Raw genomic sequence first — 22,064 nt, 5'->3', positions numbered from 1 at the left:
CTGCCCGAACCGCCCGCCCCGCAGCCGAGCCAGCGAGACCCCCATGCCCACCCACGCCCGTGCAAGGGCGTGGCCCACCCCACCACAGCCGTCCAGACGCCCCACCTTGCCACGAGCGCCGTGTGCCCATCCAAGTAGCGGAGTGTGCTCAGCGCGGGGCACCTGGATGTTAGTCTCCCCCCCAGCTGACAGCAGCAGGCCGCCAGATATATGGGCCCTCCACCACCCCCGCACCTGGGGCACCCACCGTAGAGAAGCGGCGCAGCAGGAGCAAAGGCCAACAGCCGCCCCCCATACCCCAACCCACACCTACAACATCAAGCAGCCTCCCAGGGGCCTCAGAAGGCACCCGGTGGCACTCTCCGCAGCCCCGGCAGGTCACAGCACACCTTAAGCCACCAGGCGCAAGCCGCCAGGTCTCCAGCCCGGCCAGCAACCCGCCACCCCGGAAAACCCTAGTGCTCAATGTGTGGTGTTGGCAATTGCAGTTAAAATTGCGGGGTGTGGGGGTACGAGTCCTTCAGGCAAGTCAAACCCGAATCACTCGCACCCCTCCTGCCCCGCAGACCCTGGTCTGGTGGAGTGTTGTTCGGAGTAGGATTTATGTGCAAATGTACGTGTTCTAAGCTAATATGAGGTGGTATTAAAATTTCAGGGTGCACGAGAAGCAGGAGTGGAGGAACTTAAACCTTTGCCCCATTTACACAGTTGCACAGAGAGAAGCTGCAGCAGTGTTTTCTTGATACTAAAGATTTCAGCGAGGTTGTGCTTTAAACAGTTTTAAACAATGGCAACCAACCATTTTAAAAGGTCTGGGATGGCAAAATAGCCAAACTATCCTTTAATGAAAACAGCTCCCTCACTGACACGATGGTGGGAGCAGACTGTGTTCTGGCAGGTATGGCTAATGAGAAATCAACTATTTAAAGTGGCTTAATTTGGTCCTCAAACATGCTGACTTCCAGCCGACGCCATCCACTTAATGAACTCTCCCATCTCTCCCTCGCTGGCCACCGACAAAGTGCTATTACGTTATCAGCTGTTTACACACGGCTCTCGGCATGATGCCACTTGAGAGTGTGAACACTTCATCATTCTGGGCAGGTGACGGCGTGAAATAACCTTTTACTTTAACGCATGCAAAAATGCTTGTGAGGCATTTTAAGGGTATGAGGAAAATATTTGCTCGCCCTCTCTACCTGGTGCACTGCACAGAAGGCTCCCAAACCTGTCGGGATATCTCCAGAAACTGCAACAATGAGCTTTTCGTGATCTTTTTTTTTCTTTTGAGAGAAGGATTGTGTTTGTATAAGATATAACGTATATATAATATAATGTCTTCAACTGAGTTAATTCTGGGAGCTAATTCCTTTAAGGGAATTCTTTAAATAATCAAATATCTATAAATAACTTTAAATAACTCTAAATAACTTAATAACTTAAATAACTAACTAACTACTTGTATGAAACTAAATCTTTAAACACAACTGAATAAAGGGACTGTCCCATTCCGCCTAGGATCGAGACAGTGGAGAGGTAGCGATCTCAGGTCCACTGTGCATCCCCGGTCCCGTGTCTCCAAATAAAACAAATAAAACAAAGTGTATTTTTATTTTAGATATATTTGTTTTCCTCAGTTTCCTATTTGAGCAGAAAAAAAACAAAAAAACCAATGAGTATGTATTTCCCCTTAAGCAGAGGACATCAGTTGAGTCGGCGGTCCTTCAATGTGGCCCAGGACACATTTGCGTTTACACTGCTAAGAGAATGTGGCCATAAGTGGCCTAGACCACCTCCCAATCTGGTCTGAGCAATCGGATCTTAATGCGTCCTCAATGCGTCTTGGGTGCGTTTACACCTCCACTAAGAGCTGTCCACTTGTGATCGGATCACCAAAGACGCATGCTAATGCCAGGTGTAAACAGGGCCTTATTGACATCAAGATGTATTTTGCAAGATAGCTGAGAACAATGACATTTATATAATCATAAAAAACACAGTCCACATTAAAGAGTAAGACTAGTTAAAAGATAGGTTAGCTATTTTTCAACACAGCAGGCCTTATTAAAATGCTTCTTTCCATCATTTATAACCTTTATTAACTTACTACTCTGCTGTAAAACAAATCACAAACTGTGGCTTTTTTTTTGTTTTATTGACTCTTTTGCACTTCCACAAATTAGCTCAATTGGCTACATCTATGCTAACGTAAGAGACCAGAAACCGGAAGTGGCGCCACTCCCTATTGTAGACGATGTTGTGCTTTTGATGTACTGTGGCAATTACAAAATCTTGTTTTGAATGAAATAGTGATAATACTGTTATATTCAGAAAATACACTGAGAGATACGTGACTGCCACGTGATTTTTCTGTTTTCAAGGGAGATTTGAAATGTTAAAGCTGCAGCAGAGTAGTAAGTTTCTCAGCTGTAAAGTCCTCAGCGATGTTGTGCTATGAACAATTCTAAATGATGGGAGCCAACATTTTGAGACCTAGGGTGAAAAATGAGCACGAACCTATCCTTTTGAACAACCACTGGTCTCATCAAAGACATCAGCAATGAAAACTTAAAAGTCACCCAGAAGAACGAGTGACCCGAACTGACTTTTACTTCAAGAAAACTTGAAGTAAGATAGGCAGTGCCGAAAAAAAACAATCTGACAATAATAAAACCTCCTGTAGTGTAGGGCAGCCTATGAATGCATGCACTTGCCCAAATGTTTGCATGTTCGTATGAGTTTAACTATGAGTTCATCTGGATTTTGCCATTGACTATGATCTGATGATAGGGTTCCTCCTCACCCTCAGTCCCCCACAGAGTATCTACAACGCGCACGATAAAATCAAATTGGAATCTCGCCAGTTTATCAAAAAGGCTTAAAGGGAATGGGTACTGCTTGCACCCTTACACACTTCTGTCACAGTCTTTCAAGTGAACGCAAGCGGCGCAACGTTGTTTTCTCCCGGGTGACGAATGCTGTGATTAACGGCGCTAAAGCGTAACACGATGATACACATCTTGCTTTATGCCACTTTATCACTCTCTCTCTCTCTCTCTCTCTCTCTCTCTCTCGTTAATTTCTCAGAGCCGGTGATAAGAGCGTAATCCCAGTTTAGAGGAAATGGGAATTAGCATTGAAGCATTTTGACTTGTCATACATGACTAAACAGAGTTTGACGTGGCAATGCATCACTCTCTAATGAATAGAGGAGAAGAAAGGGACACGGGCCTTCATCCTCCTCTGTTCCTCTACTTCAGAGTTGTCGGCTTTAAGCCAGGTGTTGGGGATGAGTGAAAAACTGATTCAGTGCTGATAAAGTCGCAGCTGTTTACTCACATCTGTTTATTGTTTTTTTCCGGATCAAAAGCCAGACTGAAAAAAATATATATTTAGCATTCTGAGACCTTTTTCACTGTGTTTGTGTTTCAGCAACAAGGTAAAATTGGGGTGACATTCAACATCGGCACCGTGGACATCATGGTGCAGGAGAGCAGCACCCCGGTGAACGATGGCAAGTACCACGTGGTCCGCTTCACCAGGAATGGAGGCAACGCCACACTGCAGGTGGACAACTGGTCCATCAACGAGCATTTCCCCACAGGTATGGTTTCACCATACGATGTTTCCTTCATGTGCAAATTATCAGCTCGCAAAATCTTGTCAACAATAAAACCCAATGGATATACCAGTGGTTCTCGACTGGTAGGTCCCAATCAAGAAAAAATATGTGGACGGAATTTTAGATGCCGTGCTTTCATTTTTAAACACCATTTCCAACTGTGACATTTGGCTCTGACTGCTTTATATCATGTGTCCCGCAGGTTACACCCGCGATAAGCAAATCTTATCTTATAGATTTGAGCAACTAAAAGTTCAAAATTTCAAGCTCCATTCAACCGCTATTAAAATGGTACTTTGCAAAATTGATGCGTGATTATTCCAGCTGGCCTGCCTACTTCCCATGAAATAGAACAATTTCTTCACAGTAGTTCTGTCTCCTCAGCCTGAGAGCCCACAAGTCCATTATCTACACTAGAAAGCTTGGTGAGAGCTTGGTGTTGGTGAGAATTGGCTTTGTTTATCACTAGCTGCCATGACATTGCTAATACATGAAGTCAATTTACTGACCATACCACCCATTTTGGGTTTTGCGTTTGAAGAAAAATTGAGGAGCGAAATTAGGAAGGAAAAGTAGCACCAGGTGGCCTTTAATAGTTATGCTCTCTGCTGCTCATCCTGTTTTCCCACCATTATCAATTAAGCTGTGTGGCAAAAGCCAAAGGTGTCAACTTGCAACAGGGGAGTACATGCAGGAGATTTATATTCTTTATTCTCACAACGTCTCCACTTCTGTCATGTTAACACCATCAGGACAGTTTTGAAAATTAAGGCATGATTATTTGAGTGCATTATTGTGTTAATGTGTATCTGATATCTAGGCAACCGGGGTTTCTACTTAGGGGGCTGCTTTTATAAACCGCATCAAGAATACCGAAGTGAATTTTTTTGATTTGTTAAGTGACTTTTGAAATGTGTAGTGAATTACTGTTAATTTAATGTACAAATGAAAGCATCCAAAAAACTAAACAAAATAAAAAAACTTGCATTCTGTACGATATTATTTTAATATGGATCCATATTGTACATGATTGTTGTAACCAAGTGCAGGTACTCCTCACTTTACAACGTGTTAAGTTCGTTCCTAAGACCAGGTCATTAAGCGTATTGGTCGACTAGCGAGGACCCGCCCACCCCCTTACCGTTATTTCAGTCTTCGCAATACAGACTGTTTGGAGAGCTGGTCGTGAGTCCGAACGGTCATTAAACAGGTAGGTCGTTAAGTGAGGAGTACTTGTAATTTAAAATTTGAGTATGTGAGTTTTTACTCACATTTTGGTTATTTTTTTTAAGCAATTATTGTTCATCTTTTTATTGCTTCTGCCACTAACGTCTTGGATCTCTACCATGGTGGTTCAGCGAATGGAATTGAAAATGAAATTAATACTGAAAATGGAATTGCCATTTTCAGTGATCATCCCAATTGCATTACAAGCTATTTATTTCAAACCAAACTGATACATCAATTCCAAAAAATTCAGTTCCCCAGGGCTGAATAAAGTGCCTGTCTCGTTGAACCCAATGAGATTTGCTTTTACTTGTGTCTTACCTTATGTATCCACTAGATATGTCGCATTGGCCCTTTATGTTCATAGTTTCGAGAAATATTTATCATAAACATGGCTTTAAACATTGTAGACTATACTGTATATAGAAATGCTTTCATGTACCTTTCCAATGCCGGTTGGCCCTTATGGTGGCACCTGGTGGACTTATATTATGGATTTACAGTATATTACAGTTAGAAAATCATTAAAGATTCTGACATCACCTATTTGGGTACTGTTCTCATCACAGAACCCGCTCATAACATGAAGTTGCTGCAAAGGTAAATGGAAAATGATCGCTTTTAAATGCCACAAAATCTGATTGGCGGAAAGTAGCTCCCAGCATGAGATTTTGTGAGCATATTAAGCCTTAAATCTACCTATGCAGCAAGAGCAAGTAGGCTTCAGCTGAGGAACCAGCTTAAACCCATATAATGGGCCAACTGTTGACAGGCTGCATCTTCTCCATTTATAGGTCAGTGACGGCTGTGTTAGGCAGAGTTAGGTAAAATTGTGCTGATGGTAGCCCTGAAATGCTTTCCTAGTTTCAATGACGGCACTCAATGGTTTGAGCTTCCTGGAGGCGCCCCCAGGAATACATAGTAATTCGGTACTTTGCTCAAAAAACACCAATTTATTCCAGTAGGCAGGCGGTGGTTCTACCCTTTTTAACATCTCAGCTCAGTTACAATATGACCTCAATGCTTTTATCGGTTTTCTTTTGTAACAATCAACACAGAAGCTGTAGAGCGCAGAGTTGGTTCTACTGCTGTTGTACTGTGACTTCTGGAGATGTAATTGTCTGCATAGACGTTGAGAAATGGCCCCCTCACTCCGACAACTGCAGGGGCAGGGGCTACCAGTGGGAATAACTGGCAAGACACCCCTACAGCAGGCCAAGTGCTGGTTTCCAGCTATGCTCTCAAGATGAGCTGGAGGCCAGGCTAGAAGAGGTAATTTGGAGAACGGCAAATAAAAAAGACCTCTTTCCAGAAATGCATTATCCGGTGAGCTTGGGAAATGGCGCACACAGCAGTAGAGTTTATTCAACGCACCTTTTGTACTGAGAAAATAAACAGCCATAGCATGCTGCATGGCAACACTATCACCTCTGACTGAGAAGGATACAGCATTATTTCTGAGGTCTTTCAATAAGGGGTGTATTTACTGGAGACGCACTCAATATTCAGGCAGAAAAAATATTCCGATGACAACAGCAAAGAGTAGCATATTTGGTAATTCAAACTTCATGGGTGACATCTCTTTCACTGTGAAGCTTAAATGCAGTGCAGTTATTTGGCAACTACTGTTGAACTGAGAGATGTGGGTTAAACAATACAGTGCAGATGGACGGATTAAAATTAAGAACACAATTTCTTGCTGTATTTGCTACTTCTATGCTAAACATTCGGTCTCATTCATTCAGGGCAAATTGTGCATTGACCTCCTCTTCCTCTTTCATTGCAAGAGAAATCAATAACAGACATGAGCACTTTACAACGCGCTCCAAATTATCATGCAAATTGCATTTAGGTAGGGGATGGTAGCTCAGGCGGTAGAGCTGGTGGTCTAGTGATCCAAAGGTTACTGGTTTGTTCCCAGGCTCCTCCTGCTCGCATGCTGTAGTGTCCTTGAGCAAGACACTTAACCCCTAATTGCTCCTGATGGCTGCGTCCGTCGGTGTTTGAACAATTGTAAGTCGCTTTGGATAAAAGCGTCTGCTTAATGTATTTAAGTGTCATAAACATTTAATTAAAGGAAACTACTTAAAAAGGACTTTCCACATTATTTAGCAGGCCACAGGTTTCAAGCATTAGGGAAAGAAAAATTATCTCACTGCTGCCGAAAAGCGTCAAATGGTTCAATGCCTTGGACAAAAATGAAAACATTAGATATTTCATGAAAACTTAAGCGTGATCATCGTATTGTGAAGAGATTTGTGGCTGATTCAGAGTACAGACGGGTTCGTGCAGGTAAAGGCATAATGAGGAAGGTTTCTGCCAGACAAAGTCATGGGATTAAGAGAGCAGCTGCTAAAATGCCATTACAAAACAGCAAACAGGTATTTGAAGCTGCTGGTGCCTCTGGAGTGAACCTCAAGGTGTAGGATCCTCCAGAGGCTTGCAGTTGTTCATAAACCTACTATTGGGCCACCCCTAACCAATGCTCACAAGCAGAAACGGTTGCAGTGGGTCCAGAAATACATGATGACTCATTTTCAAACAGTCTTGTTTACTGATGAGTGCCGTGCAACCCTGGGTGGTCCAGATGGATGGAGTAGTGGATGGTTGGTGGGTGGCCACCATGTCCGAAAAAAGCTGCGACTTCAGCAGGGAGGTGGCAGAGTCATGTCTTGGGCCGGAATCATGGGGAGAGAGCTGGTAGGCCCCTTTAGTTTCCCTGAAGGTATGAAAATGACCAAGGCAAAGTATAGAGTTTCTGACCGACCTCTTTCTTCCATGGTACAAAAAGAAGAACCGTGCCTTCTGTAGCAAAGTCATCTTCATGCATGACAATGCACCATCTCATGCTGCAAAGAATACCTCTGTGGCATTGGCTGCTATTGGCCTGTTAAGATGTTTTTGATTGAAATAGCTTTGATTTCAGTAAATATGACCTCCTAATGCTGCAAATTCAACAAATGAACATTTTCAGTTCTTTACAACCTATAAAATGTTTTGAAACTCTGTTGTGCATAATAAATTGGAACAGTGCATTTTCAGTTTAATTTTTGAGAAGAATACTGTTATCATTGGGAGGTTTGTTCAATAACATTCAAATTGTACCCTAATGTTTGATGACTTGAAAACTATAATGACTGTCATTTGCATCGACTATTTAGGAAAATCAGAGTAAAATATAATTTGCATAATAATTTGGAACGCAGTGTAAGTAGGAAGATTATGACAACCGAAGAAAGAACTTCGCCAAAGCAGAACCTTAGTCAGACAGTTAATAGCTGCTACTTTTTCCAGAGCAGAATGCATATTGCTGCTTGTTGATCTGATCAGGGGTAAATTTGGAGGTGGGCGCAGGTCGACATCGTGGGCGCAGGTGGACACCTGGCTTTGGTAAATGAATAAATATGAAAAGTATGAAGCCATATTTTCATATTGTCATATTGTACTCATATGGGCCTTCCGGAAGGCACAAATTCACTGATAACTTTGAGGAAATTGCCAGCGGTCAAGCATTTCACTGTACCGCGGTGAACTGTAATTATGATTAACGAAATTCCACAAGATCACTGGAAAACGTTTTCGATAGCAGTGCTGATAATTCCTCCAAGCTCAACATGCATTATTGTGATTTTTGAGCTTTACATAAAAAATAACTTGTAGTTTTGATAAAAATGTTGAATTAGAGATCACCCACCTCTCAAATCCCAATTTAACCACTGGATCTGATAGATCGTTGCTCTTGAAGATGATGAGGATGAATTTGGCAAGTAAATGCAAAAACCCTGTAGGCAGTTGTGCTCAATTCTGAATTGTGGGTCAGACCATCATTTTTTTAGGTGACTGCTCTATTTGAAAGTGTGTGGCCCACATCTGTTACCAATGTGAACTGCAAATGATTTTAAAATGGACGATCAATGACAAAAGCCGTCACATCCATGGGAATGTCTCGCGATGTACCACTCTCCTATGACGGGTGGACAAATCCTTCAATTTTTGCTAACTATTTACTGTTGTTCATTGTCAATTATGAAATTAGTAGGTTGTGCATATAAAACATTATTATAGACACCATGACAAATTGTCAACGATTTATTTTTGGATTTATTATCTTTATGTATTATTTTATTGGTCTACAAAGGGTTATTCCAAATCCGGCACAGCGATGCAAAATTGGACTTCACCAGGAACTAGGGACTATGAACTTTGTACCCACTTTATACTTAGTCCTTGCTTGCCTTTACCCCTCCAAAAAACTCATGAAGGTAAGGACATTTCTTTTCCCAAAAAAGGTCAGTTCACTGATTGGCTGATCACTGACCTTGTTGCCTTTTAATCACAATTATGCATCAGCAAAATAAAGAAATTAATAATATTCATATTCATTCATATTGGCAGTATCTGGTGAAACCATGGAGACGGCTTTTAAAATCCTATATATTTCTGATTTTAGATTTCACATGTTTTGGTTGTTTTATTTGTTAACGTTGTTAAGGACCCCCCTCAAAAACATGCACACATCATCGTCTGACCAGCGATGGACACTTGTTACCTGGTCCCCGGATGCATCCACGTATGCTGCCCACTGCTCCTGGCTGTGGCCCCGGAGGAAGGACAAGCCAGGATGGGTTAAATGCAGAGGAACCATTTCACCGGCCACCATCCAAAGCGTGTGCATGTGTGTGTGTGTGTGCAAGCATGTGTTGTAGTGTGGTGTGGTGTGTGACAAATAAAGATTGTTTCTTCTTCTTTAAGCAGGATGTATTATGCTCCTTTTCACCAAGTGAATAGGTCTCTAAGGTCCCCAAAATATGTTTTTAAAGTTTCTGCTAAAATTCCACTCAGATTACTTCTTCGAGCAATTCTAACATGTGTCGAATCCACCCCGTCTGGAAACAGGCTGTTTCCGTTGGAGGAGCCACCCTCCCGAGGCCCCAAGTTCTGTGAGCCAATGAGGTTTGAGCATGGCTTCCAGGTTTCGTTGTATTTGCTCCATAACCTTCACTGCTTTCACTTTATCAGTCCACCAAAATCAGTTTCTGAACAAATTTGAGGCGAGAAATAAACAATCCAGTTGCTGAATCTTCACTCATACATCTACAAGGCCTAATTAAAAAGTAGTTTTTGCTTTCTCTATCTTCACAAGACTCCTACCCATTTCACGCTATTCAACCCAAGCATAACATGTTAGTATTATGTTGTTTTTTTTGGGGTGGTTGGGGCTTTTCATGCTCTCAGAACAATTATTCAGCTCATTTTTGCTGCAATTTGCTGCAAGGTTCCCACAGCAGAATGCTCCCTAAACAGCGGAGCCACACAAAACATATATTTGCTCCCCTGTTTTCCCACAGCACAGAAAGTAATGTATGTATCCCATCCCTTAGGTTATGTGTGGTATCCGGTGAAGATTATTTAAAATAATATTATCGCGTAGTAAATAAGCCATTACTCAATTAACACAAAAAAAACAATACAAGAAGGACCATTTGAGAAGGTTTTTTACATTTTTTAAATTTATTTTACTTTTATTTTACCAGATTAGTCTCGTTGAGATTTTACAGGAGAGCCCTGGCCAAGAAAGCAGCAGACAATGTTACTGAATACATAGAAACATAACACATAAAAAGTACAGTATTGCAATACAGTATAAAACAACATTAATACCTTGAAATACGTGGAAATCTCGGAGGTAAAACAATTACAAACATCGGCTCCATTACACAGAGTTTTAACCAACTCTGTTAACTTGTTCAGAGAGACAAACTCCTGAAGTTTTGGGGTGTTTTGGAGCTCATTCCATGCTGACGGGCCAGCGTACTGAAAAAGCTTTTTTGTTAAACTCAGTTCTTACCATGGGGACTTTCAACTAAATGCATCTGTGACCGTAGGCCAGAGATGTTGTGTGACCTTTGGACAAAATATCTCCATAGGTAGTTTGGGAGTCAACCTAATATGGCCTTGTAAACATTTTAGATCTCAACAATAGGACACAGGACAATATGAAGGTTATAACACCCAATTAATACCCAGGATGGATGAAGAAATATGGACAAATTAACAAGCAGTATATATTTTATATATATATGTGTGTGTTGTGTGTGTGTATGTACATATATAAAAATGGCTTACCCTTGATGGTTTATGTCCAAACATCAGTAAGTCTTTCTCGCACACGTACACAAACATTAAAACGTTGAAATGTGAAATTTCCATCACTCATGGTAAAAAGAAATGGAGGAGCAAAGGGGCAAAGGAAGAAGCGAAGTGGAGCACAGATCGTATCTATTCTGAGCTGTATAATGGTGAAATGGGATGAATTTTCTGTAATGCTGCAATTCGTACCATAGGTACTACTATGTCTAAAATGCCTTTTATAATGGGCCTTCCCATTGGAAACACTGAATTTGTTTGGGGGGGGGGGCGTTTTGTTCCCTGTATGTAAACTGTATGACCTCATGGCTCCAGCAAGGGGGAAAAGCAAATGACAGCAGGGGGGAAAATAGCCCACAATTGCATCTGCAGTAGTTTGTTTGGCCGTATTGCCAAAGTTGCTGTCTGCCTCGGTGTCCCCAGCGTGTCACAGCAAAATCACCGTATTTCATGTGCCATCAGGGTTGTTATAAGAGGAGCAATTTCTTTGCCACATTGTCTGGAGTCTCCGCTGTTCCCAAACACCCACACATCTTCATCTGAGTGTACGAGTTAGTTCCCAGGAGTGTTCTACAAAATGTGTACTTGTGCCATTTCTTACCCCGGTCTTGTGTACTTTTTGCATTCCTCTCTTGCTCAGCAGTTACCACTGTTCTGTTCTCCCAGCTGGGTGAATCATCTTGTCGCGTCAGAGCTCCATATTGCTGTAGTAATGGAGCTTACTCGCAGTGTAACAGTAGGAGCGATTACTTGTGAATCAGCATTGTGCTCAGGACAAGCCCAGCTAAGCCGCTAGAGAATTGTACTTTTATGAGGACCATTAGGATGGTCAAATCTAGACATTTTTGATTGCAGGTAACAACTAAATTAATTTCAATTGAGCAATAATTAATTCTATATCACTGTCATCATATAAGTCTATAACAGTGTAATGATACATATCCACCTTATGAAGAATGGCCATTTATTGGCATTGAACAATGTAACATCATAATTTGCGTAGACTGTCAATTTGCCGCAAACCAACCGATGGGATTGTGTATTTGTGTATTAGCATCACCCTGACCTCTGGCTACATTTTGAAGATTGACTTGCCCCACCCCATCGAATTCCCACATTATTTCTAAGCCATTTAGTACAAAGGTACAAACCCCTGTTATTTCTGCTCCATTTTCTAGAATGGCCTCAGTAAATAATGAAGCACTTCATCTGGACCGACTCTATTCACTGACGTTTTCATGTTTCATCTCCTCCTTTGTAAAGTTAATACCTTGCCACTTAGGGGATGAAACCAGTCAGATACGTAGGTATAGGGTAGCAGACTTATGGTCGCCCAGCTCCTCGACACACCCTGACCATGGCAAGAATGGCAAATAGATGATTGGGAGATTGTCAACCTCCACTCGCTATAGGCGATTTTTCTCTCAATTCAGGCGGAATGGAGATGTTAATTTGTGAACGTGTTTGGCAGGGCCAGCACAAGCCTTTATGGAGCCCTAGGCAGAATTTGATTTGGGAGGCCCCCAACCGTCTCGACACGACCAATGCTATTGACTATTGTCAATGCTTGATCATTCGCACGTGTACTGTAAATTTAACACACCCATTATCAACTTTATTTGTGTTGTTGCTGTGTTGTTCAAATCATACTTATGTCAGCCTGGCATGTTGTTACCCTTCTATGTTTTTTTTTATCTTAAAAGGTTGCAAACTCACAAGAGTGGTCTGGTCTTAATTTACACTTTAATATTCAAATTGATACAGTACTAAATGGCATACTGAATGTGGCACACTGAAAAGTAACAAAATAAACCAGGAGAAAATGCATTTAATGTAAACAAGTTAACCACTTGAATTGCGTTTGGTGTAAAATATTTGCAACGTGCATGTGGTGTGGGGATGGGTGATTTACCTGTTGCTCCTTGATTGCTCTGACGAGCAACAGGCGTACAGCCACCCTGATCCCTGGCCCAAATACCTAGACTCAAGACTAGGTCATTTGGATTGGTGTGGCTGCTTAAACCACAAAACCCCAACACCACAGTGCAAAAGTGCAGAACAACAATCAACTACAATTCAAATGAAATAACTTCCACTACCTCCCTCAGCAAAGTTTCCTTTTCTTATGAAAAATAAATGCCAATGTAAAAAACAGACAATTTTAAATAAATGCTTACTTGGTGGCACGGTGGCGCAGTGCAGTGCATTGCACTGCTGCCTCACAGCAAGAAGGTCCTGGGTTCAATTCCCGCCTGGGGCGCTGTTGGCACCGTGCTCCGGCGGGTTATCTTCCAAAAAACAGGAGCCTTTCTGTGTGGAGTTTGTATGTTCTCTCCGTGCTCACATGGGGTTTCCTCCACCTCACGTCAGTAAGGACTCCCACCAAAAACATGCACACATCATCGTCTGACCAGCGATGGACACTTATCACCTGGTCCCCGGGCGCGTCCACGTATGCTGCCCACTGCTCCTGGCTGTGCCCCCGGAGGAAGGACAAGCCAGGATGGGTTAAATGCAGAGAATCCATTTCACCGGCCACCATCAAAGCATGTGTGTGCAAGCATGTGTTATGGTGTGGTGTGTTGCGTGATGAATAAAGACTGTTTCTTTCTTTAAATAATGACATATCATGAACAGAGAAACCTGTAACAAGATAACAATAATGGTACAAGAATAAAATACAAAGCTGAATCATTATTTTTGAAAACTACAGATGTTGCAAAAGGTTGAGAAAAAATTTGAAAAATACAAAAATTAACTACTTTAAGTCAGACATTTACTCTTCTTACTTATTCCTCTTACAAACTACCTCAATGTTCAACTTTCTCCTTAGAATCTATGTTTCCTGGCTTTTCTAGAGGAAAAGTCATTCATGACATCGTTGTAAGAGATCTGACAGCCAAGTCCACTCAGTCACAGGTGACAGAGATTTGGGTCAAATTACCGATCTCATTTTGAGAGAGGTAAGTGAGAACCTCAGATATGGTCATCTTTGTTTAGGGGAGTTCTGGAAGGCTCATCATCTCTGTAGCCATTGCACTCCCATCAACATCAATCTCTTCTCCACAGGTGAGTTTGTATTCAAGAAGCTTACACTGGTCCCTTCGTGTCTGAACATCAAGCTGGCTAAAGTTGAGAAGCACTGCAAAGTTCTCTCTTATTCCAACAAAGAGACTGAAAGCGGTCCTCCAAAGATTGGATGCTAAAGTCTACCACAGCATCAAAAAGGATACTTTCAATCTCTTCGTTGCATCAGCTTGTGGCTCATCAGCTGCCTTATAGGCAAAGTGTCTTTTTGTGGTCCGGAACCTCTTCTCCTTCAGCACTGCCTCAGTGTTCATTTGTTCACAAATCTCTTTGCTGAGACCTGTTCATCCTTAAAACCAGTTGTCTTGTAACTGATTAAATGTTCTTTGTTTTTCTGAATGAGGCCCACTGCAACATTGAGCTGCATGTTAGTTGAAACACCACAAGCAATTATGGTGTTAATTTTGGAAAGAATGTCATACCAGACCACGCAGCAAATTTAAAATCTAAGTGATCCAGTTTCTTCAGCAAGGGAGTGGGCCTCAATTTTCACTGTGGAGTTGTTAGCCTTTTCCCTTGGATCTAACAAAGCTTCTCTCAGCTTGACTGCTTGGTTGCGTAAAGGTTCAATATTGTTAATTCGGCTCTCCCATCACGTTTCACTCCAGGACTTGAGTGTGATGTCCACACGCTTCTTCAAGATGGCCCACTTTTGAGGAGAACCTGAGAAGAGTCTGTAAAGTATTTTCTACATTTCCAAAAAAAACAAGCGGCATCCATGGACGCTTTAGCAGCATATGAAACCATTACATTTAATGTATGCACTCCGCAAGGCACTTAAAAAGCACATGGATATTTCCCTCACAACCTGGCCTGCAGACCTTTATTTTTCCAACTCATGTTTGTACCGTTGTCATAAGATTGTCCCCTATATCCCTGGAAAGGGATCTTCAATCCTTCAAGCCTGTTACGAATTAGTGTGGACAAGCCTTGACCAGTAGATTCAGGAGCTATGAGAAATCCCAAGAAGTGTTCCTTTGCTTCCTTTGTTTTTCCAAGACTTACAGTGTGCACGACAACAGACAAACATCTGGGGTGCAATCCAATATGGGGTGCCGGCCAATATTATAGCATAATATTTAGAATCTTTGATTTCTGCCACCATTTTGTCCTGTATTTTTGTCCGTGATATAGCTCATCAGCTTCTCTTAGATGTTTTCCCCAAGTATGATATGCTGTGCTCCACTGTCGATTCGTCTCATGTGATCTCTCAAAAGAGGATCAAAGTAACCTATCAGTTCCATTTCTTTTAGAAAGTTCCTATTGTTGTCCTGATGTAATGTATCAACAGATTCCCTGATTGCCAGATTCCTTTCTGCCAAGGACTGAATAATACTAATTTAGCGCGTGAGAACATTTCTCAGTGATTCTTTTCTGCCTCCAAGAGGGCCATTTCTGTCTCATCGATAGTTTTCCCCTTTGAAAGATGTAATGCAGATGTAACCAGGTCCCCGGGCGCGTCCACGAATGCTGCCCGCTGCGCCCCCAGAGAAAGGACAAGCCAAGGATGGGTTAAATGCAGAGGCCTTATTTCACCGGCCACCATCCAAAGCATGTCCATGTGTGTGCGTGCATGTGTTGTAGTGCGGTGTGCTGTGTGACAATTAAAGATTAAAGAAAGAAATATAAAGATAGTGCACCTATATTGCCCAAATCCCGCTGTCCCTCTGTTACCAGTTTTGTGGACTTTCTGGAGAACAATTTTCAGTAGAAGCAGTAGACTGCTTAGTTTATTTTTGAATAAGTGAGCTGTCGTGGCTTAAAAAATAGGCTTCGCGAAACCAACTGAACAATCGAGCCTTTGTTTTCCTTTTATGTCCGAAAAACACCCTCCTCATATGTTCTACCCTTTTCAACGCCGCACACCACTCAAAAGCCTGTTACTCGGTTTACTCGGCCGGAGAGACCCGGTCAGGTAGGGATGGAGCAGGGCAGGGCAAGGATGATGACGACCGGGAAGGAGGGGTCCAGGATCCGGGTGGAGAGACGGGGAACCGGGCTGGATGGAGAGGTACGGACAGACTTGGTCGATGAGAGGAGACAAGCAGGTTAGGGGAAGACGAAACAAGGAGACATAAACTAGGAACTTGGAACAAGCACTAGGACTAGGAACTAGGAGCTGGGAACTAGGAACTGGCCAGTAGCAGTACAACTTGGGTAAGCTAGTTGACGGTCTGACAATGAGTGACTGGGGAGCTGGAGAATAAATACTGTGTGGGTGATGAAGGTAATTGATCCCAGATGTGTGAAATTGGCCTAAGGGAGGAGCCGCGGATGGGTCAAGGGCGGCCTCTAGTGGAGCTGGGAGGCCGTGGGCCTAACAGTACCCCCACCTCTACGGATGCCCCTTGGCGGACATCTGGAACCGAAAGGGCAAGTGCGGTTAAAATCCCTGATGAGGGAGGCATCCAGGATCTGTTTCCGGGGGACCCAGGAGTGTGCCTCCGGACCACACCACTACCAGTCCACGAGGTACCGAAGGCCTCTCCCCCAGCGCTGGTTGGACGACGGATAGGGTGCGGGTGATCCCGGGATGGCAGCTGAGGCGGGAGGCATGGGCCCACTGCAGAACCTGGGAGCGTGCGGTGTCAGGGACGAACAGGCAGTTAGGGGGTCCGGTACCTGGGTCGGGCTGGTGTTCCTGCGCACGACAAGAGACTCGATTTCCCAGATGAGCGTGGTGGTAAGGCAAGGAGGTGGAAGGATGGGTTCTGGATCCCCAGCATTCTCCTCTGCCGTGAACATGCAGGACAGGGCATCAGGCTTGGTGTTCTTGGTGCCTGGGTGGTAGGAAAGAGAGAAGTTAAACAGGCCAAAGAACAACGCCCACCTGGCCTGCCGGGAGTTGAGTCGCTTCGCTGTCTGGATATTGGCCAGGTTCTTATGTTCTGTCCAGACGACGAAGGGGTGGTTTTCTCCCTCAAGCTAGTGGTGCCACTCCTCCAGGGCTAGTTTGATGGCCAGGAGTTCCCGGTTGCCCACATCATAGTTTCATTCGGGTGGGGTGAGCCTGCGGGAGAGAAAGGCACAGGGGTGGAGCTTACCGTCGGTTGGAGAGCGCTGGGACAGTACCGCTCCTACCCTCGTTTCCAAGCGTCCACCTCTACCATGAACTGGATATTGGCGTCGGGCTGGGCCAAGACCGGGGCCGACGAAAAGCGGCTTTTGAGGTCGAAGAATGCGGCCGCGGCTGCGGGGGTCCATTTGAACCGTACTGCGGTGCAGGTAAAGGCTGAGAGGGGAGCGGTGATATGGCTGAAGTGCCGGTAGAAGTTTGCAAAACCGAGGAAGCGTTGGAGTTGCTTCCTATTGTTTCGGGTTGGCCACTCCGTCACGGCGGCCACCTTTTGGGGTCCATCCCCAGCCTCCCTCGGCCAATGATGAACCCTAGGAAGGAAACGGACGGAACATGAAAGTCACATTTCTCGGCCTTCACGAACAGACGGTTCTCCAGGAGCCGCTGCAGCACCAGGCATACGAGTCTCTCGTGGTCGGAGAGGGATTGGGAAAAGATCAGGATGTCGTCAAGGTACACAAAGACAAACAAATTGACCATGTCCCGGAGGACATCGTTAATCAGGGGCTGGAAGACCGCTGGGTCATTTGACAGACCGAAAGGCATTACCAGATATTCAAAGTGTCCGAGCGGGGTGTTGAAGGCAGTCTTCCATTCATCCCCATCGTGGATGCGGACCAGGTAGCAGGCGCTGCCGAGGTCAAGTTTGGTGAAGTGGGTGGCACTCCGGATGGGAACGAAGACTGAGTCCATCAGAGGCAAGGGATACTTGTTCTTGACCGTGATGTCATTGAGTCCCCTGAAGTCAATGCAGGGACGGAGGGTCTTGTCCTTCTTGGCGACAAAAAAGAACCTCGCGACCAGCGGAGATGACGAGGGGCGAATGATCCAGGCGGTGAGGGAGTCGCGGATGTAGGTCTCCATGGAATCCTGTTCGGGCCGGGAGAGGTTATACAGGCGACTGCAGGGGAGGAGGGTGTGGGAACAGGTACGGGTGTCATCCCTAGCTGGCGTGCTAGTCCCAGGACGAGAAAATTCTCATCCGCCCCAGAATCTATGAGAGTGGAGGAAGAGCGTTTTATACCCCCCCCCACGAGAGGATAGCCGGGAGCAGAGGATGGGAGAGAGGGTTGGAGCTGGAGCGGCCGGAACGTAACCCTACTGAGGAGTCGTCCTCTCCTGGCCAGGGCGGGCGTTGGAGTTGCACTGGCGCTCCCGTAGCCGGTTGTCCAGGCGGATCGTGGTATCTACCAGTTGGTCCGGGTCCATCGGCTCGTCCCGCCACGCCAACTCGTCTCCTGCAACTTGTCGTTCAGGGCGCGCTGAACCACGTCCTGCAGGGCTTCGTCGTTCCAGCCGCTTTCCGCGGCTAGTGTCCGGAACACAGCGACGAGGGAGCCGACGCTACGGGGACCCTGGTGGAGGGAGAGGAGTCTTCTGGCGGCCTCCTTGCCGCAAACTGGGTGATCGAAGATTCTCCTCATTTTGCGGGTGAGCAGATCATAGGAGATCTCTCGGGGCCCCCCTGATCCCAAATCACGGAACCCCAGCCGAGAGCCGCCCCTCTCAGGCAGGAGATGAGGAGTGCGATGCGGGCACCGTCGGAGGTGTGGCTGCTGCTGGAAAACCACCGCGCACTGCACTAGGAAGGCGCGGCAGGTGCCGAAATCACCGTCGTAGGGTGCTGTGGCCGGAACGTGGGGCTCACGGGGGACGAGGGGGCCACTGGGAGCCATGGTGGAGGGGGGAGGGAGGAGCAGGGGGTGCCACGGGACTGCAGGCTGCTGACGACCGCCGAGATGGTCCGGAGGCAGTCCGCGATATCCCGGAGGAGCTGGTCATGTTGACCAAGCAACGCTCCTTGGTTCTGGAGGGCGCAGCAGAGCCCCTCTGTGTCGGCTGGGTCCATGTCTTTTGGCCAGACTGTACTGTTACGACCGGAGCAAGGAGGGACCAAACACAGGACACAGAGAGACAGGAGGCAGACAAAGGATGTTTATTAGACCACACGGTGGAGATGGCTGGATAGACCCGGTCAGGTAGGGATGGAGCAAGGCAGGGCAGGGATGATGACCACCGGGAAGGCAGGGTCCAGGATCTGGGTGGAGAGACGGGGAACCGGGCTGGATGGAGAGGGATGGACAGACTTGGTTGACGAGAGGAGACAAGCAGGTTAGGGGAAGACGAAACAAGGAGACATAAACTAGGAACTCGGAACAAGCGCTAGGACTAGGAACTAGGAACTAGGAACTGGCCAGTAGAAGTACAACTTGGGTAAGCTAGTTGACGGTCTGGCAATGAGTGACTGGGGAGCTCCCAACAGATGACGGACAGACAAAATGAAAATCCTCCTAAAAGTAGTACTTATGAGTCTAAATCATCATAGTTTAACTTTTCAGGAGCTTCGGTAGCAAGATCTGGGAGTGGCAAAGCCACAATGGCTATCGCTGCCAAGCCGTCATGTGAATCTCCATAATGGGGAGGAGTAGCTGGAGTAGGAGGGGTGCACCACCTCAAAGTGACATTAGCGAAGTGAAAGTTGCACATGTTAATGATGGAGAGGTGTTGCTGGAGAGAAATTTGCCGATTTGCTTCGTAGCAAGATTAAGGCTACAGCATGTGATCAACCCAATAACCCCGTTACCAAGTTCAAGTTCAAGTTCTGAGCATAGTACGCAACAAGATGGAATTTGAACTAGAAGATTGCAACAATACAGCTAACATAAACCCATCTCCCTCATCCACAGTTAATGTAATCCAGCAAATCCAACATGGAACAGGTGCAAAAGCTTGTTTGAAAGCAACAAATTGTTTAGCCTAATTGCTGGTCAAACATAACCTCATTCCACGATCCGAAAACATCAATAACCACAACAGCTTAAAAATGCCCTGCCAGAGTGCGACCCTGAGGAGAAATTAAATTTAAAAAATATAAATGTCATGCCTTAAATAGAGCACTTTTGTGCCGGCTAGAGTTATAAGGAAAAAAGAAACTACGTGACCATCCTGTTCTAAGTATTTCAAGAAAGTCCTGTGTATCCGTGACACAAGCAGATGAACTATCAACATTCAAATAAATGTGTGACCATGACTAAACTAAATAATAAATAAATAATTAAACCAAAATAAATTTCCATAATGTGGCAGAAAAATAACATAGCCAGCATTCAAATTTATCATCTAAAACCTTAGAAGGGCTATTTTTAACATAGTAAACACGATCAATGAAGCAATCACTATCCACAATACAATAACTTTGTCCATAATCTGTGCCTTATCCTGTTTCTACTTTATGATTTAATTTACTAACTATTTGAACCATTCCTAAAATCTAAAAAAATACTCAATTTAAATTTGCCAATACAATTTGCTCAAATTACAATGTCATTTTCTCAGAGAACATTTAATAATCTGTGTACTATCAGTACAGACAGACTGATAAGATAACGGCTGCGAACATGCACAAAAGCAACCTCTCCGAGATCACAAAGATATAATTTCCAGCAGGACTTGAGGTAATCCCACAGTTTCCAGTTGGAGTAGAAAAACATTCCAATTGTAGTCATTCAATTAGATATTTTGTCTGATGCAGTGGCATCAAAGAATGCAGGTCCGTAGGAGCACAGTTGGCCAGGGTCCCCAACTGTGCACAACACCCTTTTCAATTGTGCATTTTTGTGGCACTCAGAGGCCAAACACTTTGTGTTCGTCGGTGGAGAGCAGGAGCAGCAGAAGTTGACACTTTTATTTCATTTCGCATAACAGAACTTTATTCATTGTTCAGAAACTGTCCCAAGATATTCAACCAGATGTTGGCAAAACTGGATCTCTGTGCACAAGCTCTTCACAGACCTTCTCGGCAATGCAGGCGTAGAGTGTCTCTCAGCAGAATATCAGGCAAATTGGAATGTCCTTCGGGCCTGGTTGAAGCCCCAGGGCGCTTAATGTGCTTGCTGCAGACATTGTCAAAAGATGAAAGAAGAGGTCGCCAACAGTAATGGGCAGTGTAATAAAGAAAACACTCCAGGGTTCTCTAACAACAATTTCTCTTGGTGATATAGCAGTAATCATTAACTCAACTTCTGAACATTGCTTTAACAACTGGGTGAACTTAGAAGAATGTCACATTTAAATAATCAAAAATGATTCTGGTTCTATAGGGCAATTTATAGTGTCAGATAATAATTTTAGCGATGGAGCTTAATTTGAGGTATAGAGCTAAATTCAATCAAAGTCTTTCCATATATATGTCTGCAGTCATTTCATCTTGCATGCATTAACGCCTATAAAGTAATCGTATTTGCAAATCAGTTAAATACAAATAGCAATAATATCAATAATTTACAAGGACATTTTAATGTTGGACATGTTATGGCCTTACTCAATTGTAGAGCAATTGTCTTTGATCCTTCCTGATGTCAATCGTTCAGGTCTTTGGAATCAGACGCAGTCACATCTATACTGGTCAACGGTCAAATTGCAGTCCAGTGGATTCCAGTTCAAAAGATTAAATCTGTGGGAAGAAAACACTGAATAGACAGGTTGGTTAATATTCATCAATACACAATTTCAACATTAATCAATTCACAAGATACAGTATTTTCAAATTTAAACTTTGGAATGCCCAAATTAAAAGCCATTGCAACAGCCAACATATTTCACATATGCTTTAGTGTTTTAATTTTTAGTAAGTGAACGCACACATTCCATCACCTCTCCAGTGTACAAAACAAATCCCTCTTTGTTAACCTACTTGCTAAGTTTTATACTGTATATCAACAGCTACCTTATTCAATGGCTAGTCGAGATTACTTCTTGAGTAAAAAAAGAAAAATGATGCTGTTTGATCATACTTAAACAATTACCAGCCTGACTGAAAAAAGTAACTGGTAAGGATTTGAACACACAAACACTACTGTATATCATACCAGAACTGACAATTCACTTATGCAATGTTACTATTTA

The 22,064-nt window shown here is 44.0% G+C and overlaps 1 protein-coding gene across 3 annotated transcripts in view; it reads left to right on the top strand.

The window, feature by feature from the left end:
- The window catches only part of nrxn3a (neurexin 3a), a gene marked incomplete at both ends in the record, with an annotated part of 408,293 nt that overhangs the window by 324,714 nt on the left and 61,515 nt on the right, over positions 1-22,064 (top strand). For all 3 annotated transcript variants that reach the window (XM_080012225.1, XM_080012223.1, XM_080012224.1), the window contains one exon: positions 3,433-3,604. In XM_080012225.1, the coding sequence (XP_079868351.1) occupies positions 3,433-3,604 (172 nt within the window). The remainder of the gene's footprint in view (positions 1-3,432; positions 3,605-22,064) is intronic.

Source organism: Zeus faber, assembly GCF_960531495.2.
Source record: "Zeus faber genome assembly, chromosome: 13".
Classification (NCBI taxonomy): Eukaryota; Metazoa; Chordata; class Actinopteri; order Zeiformes; family Zeidae; genus Zeus; species Zeus faber.
Note: the sequence above shows the minus strand (reverse complement) of the source record. Positions and strands in the feature narration are given on the sequence as shown.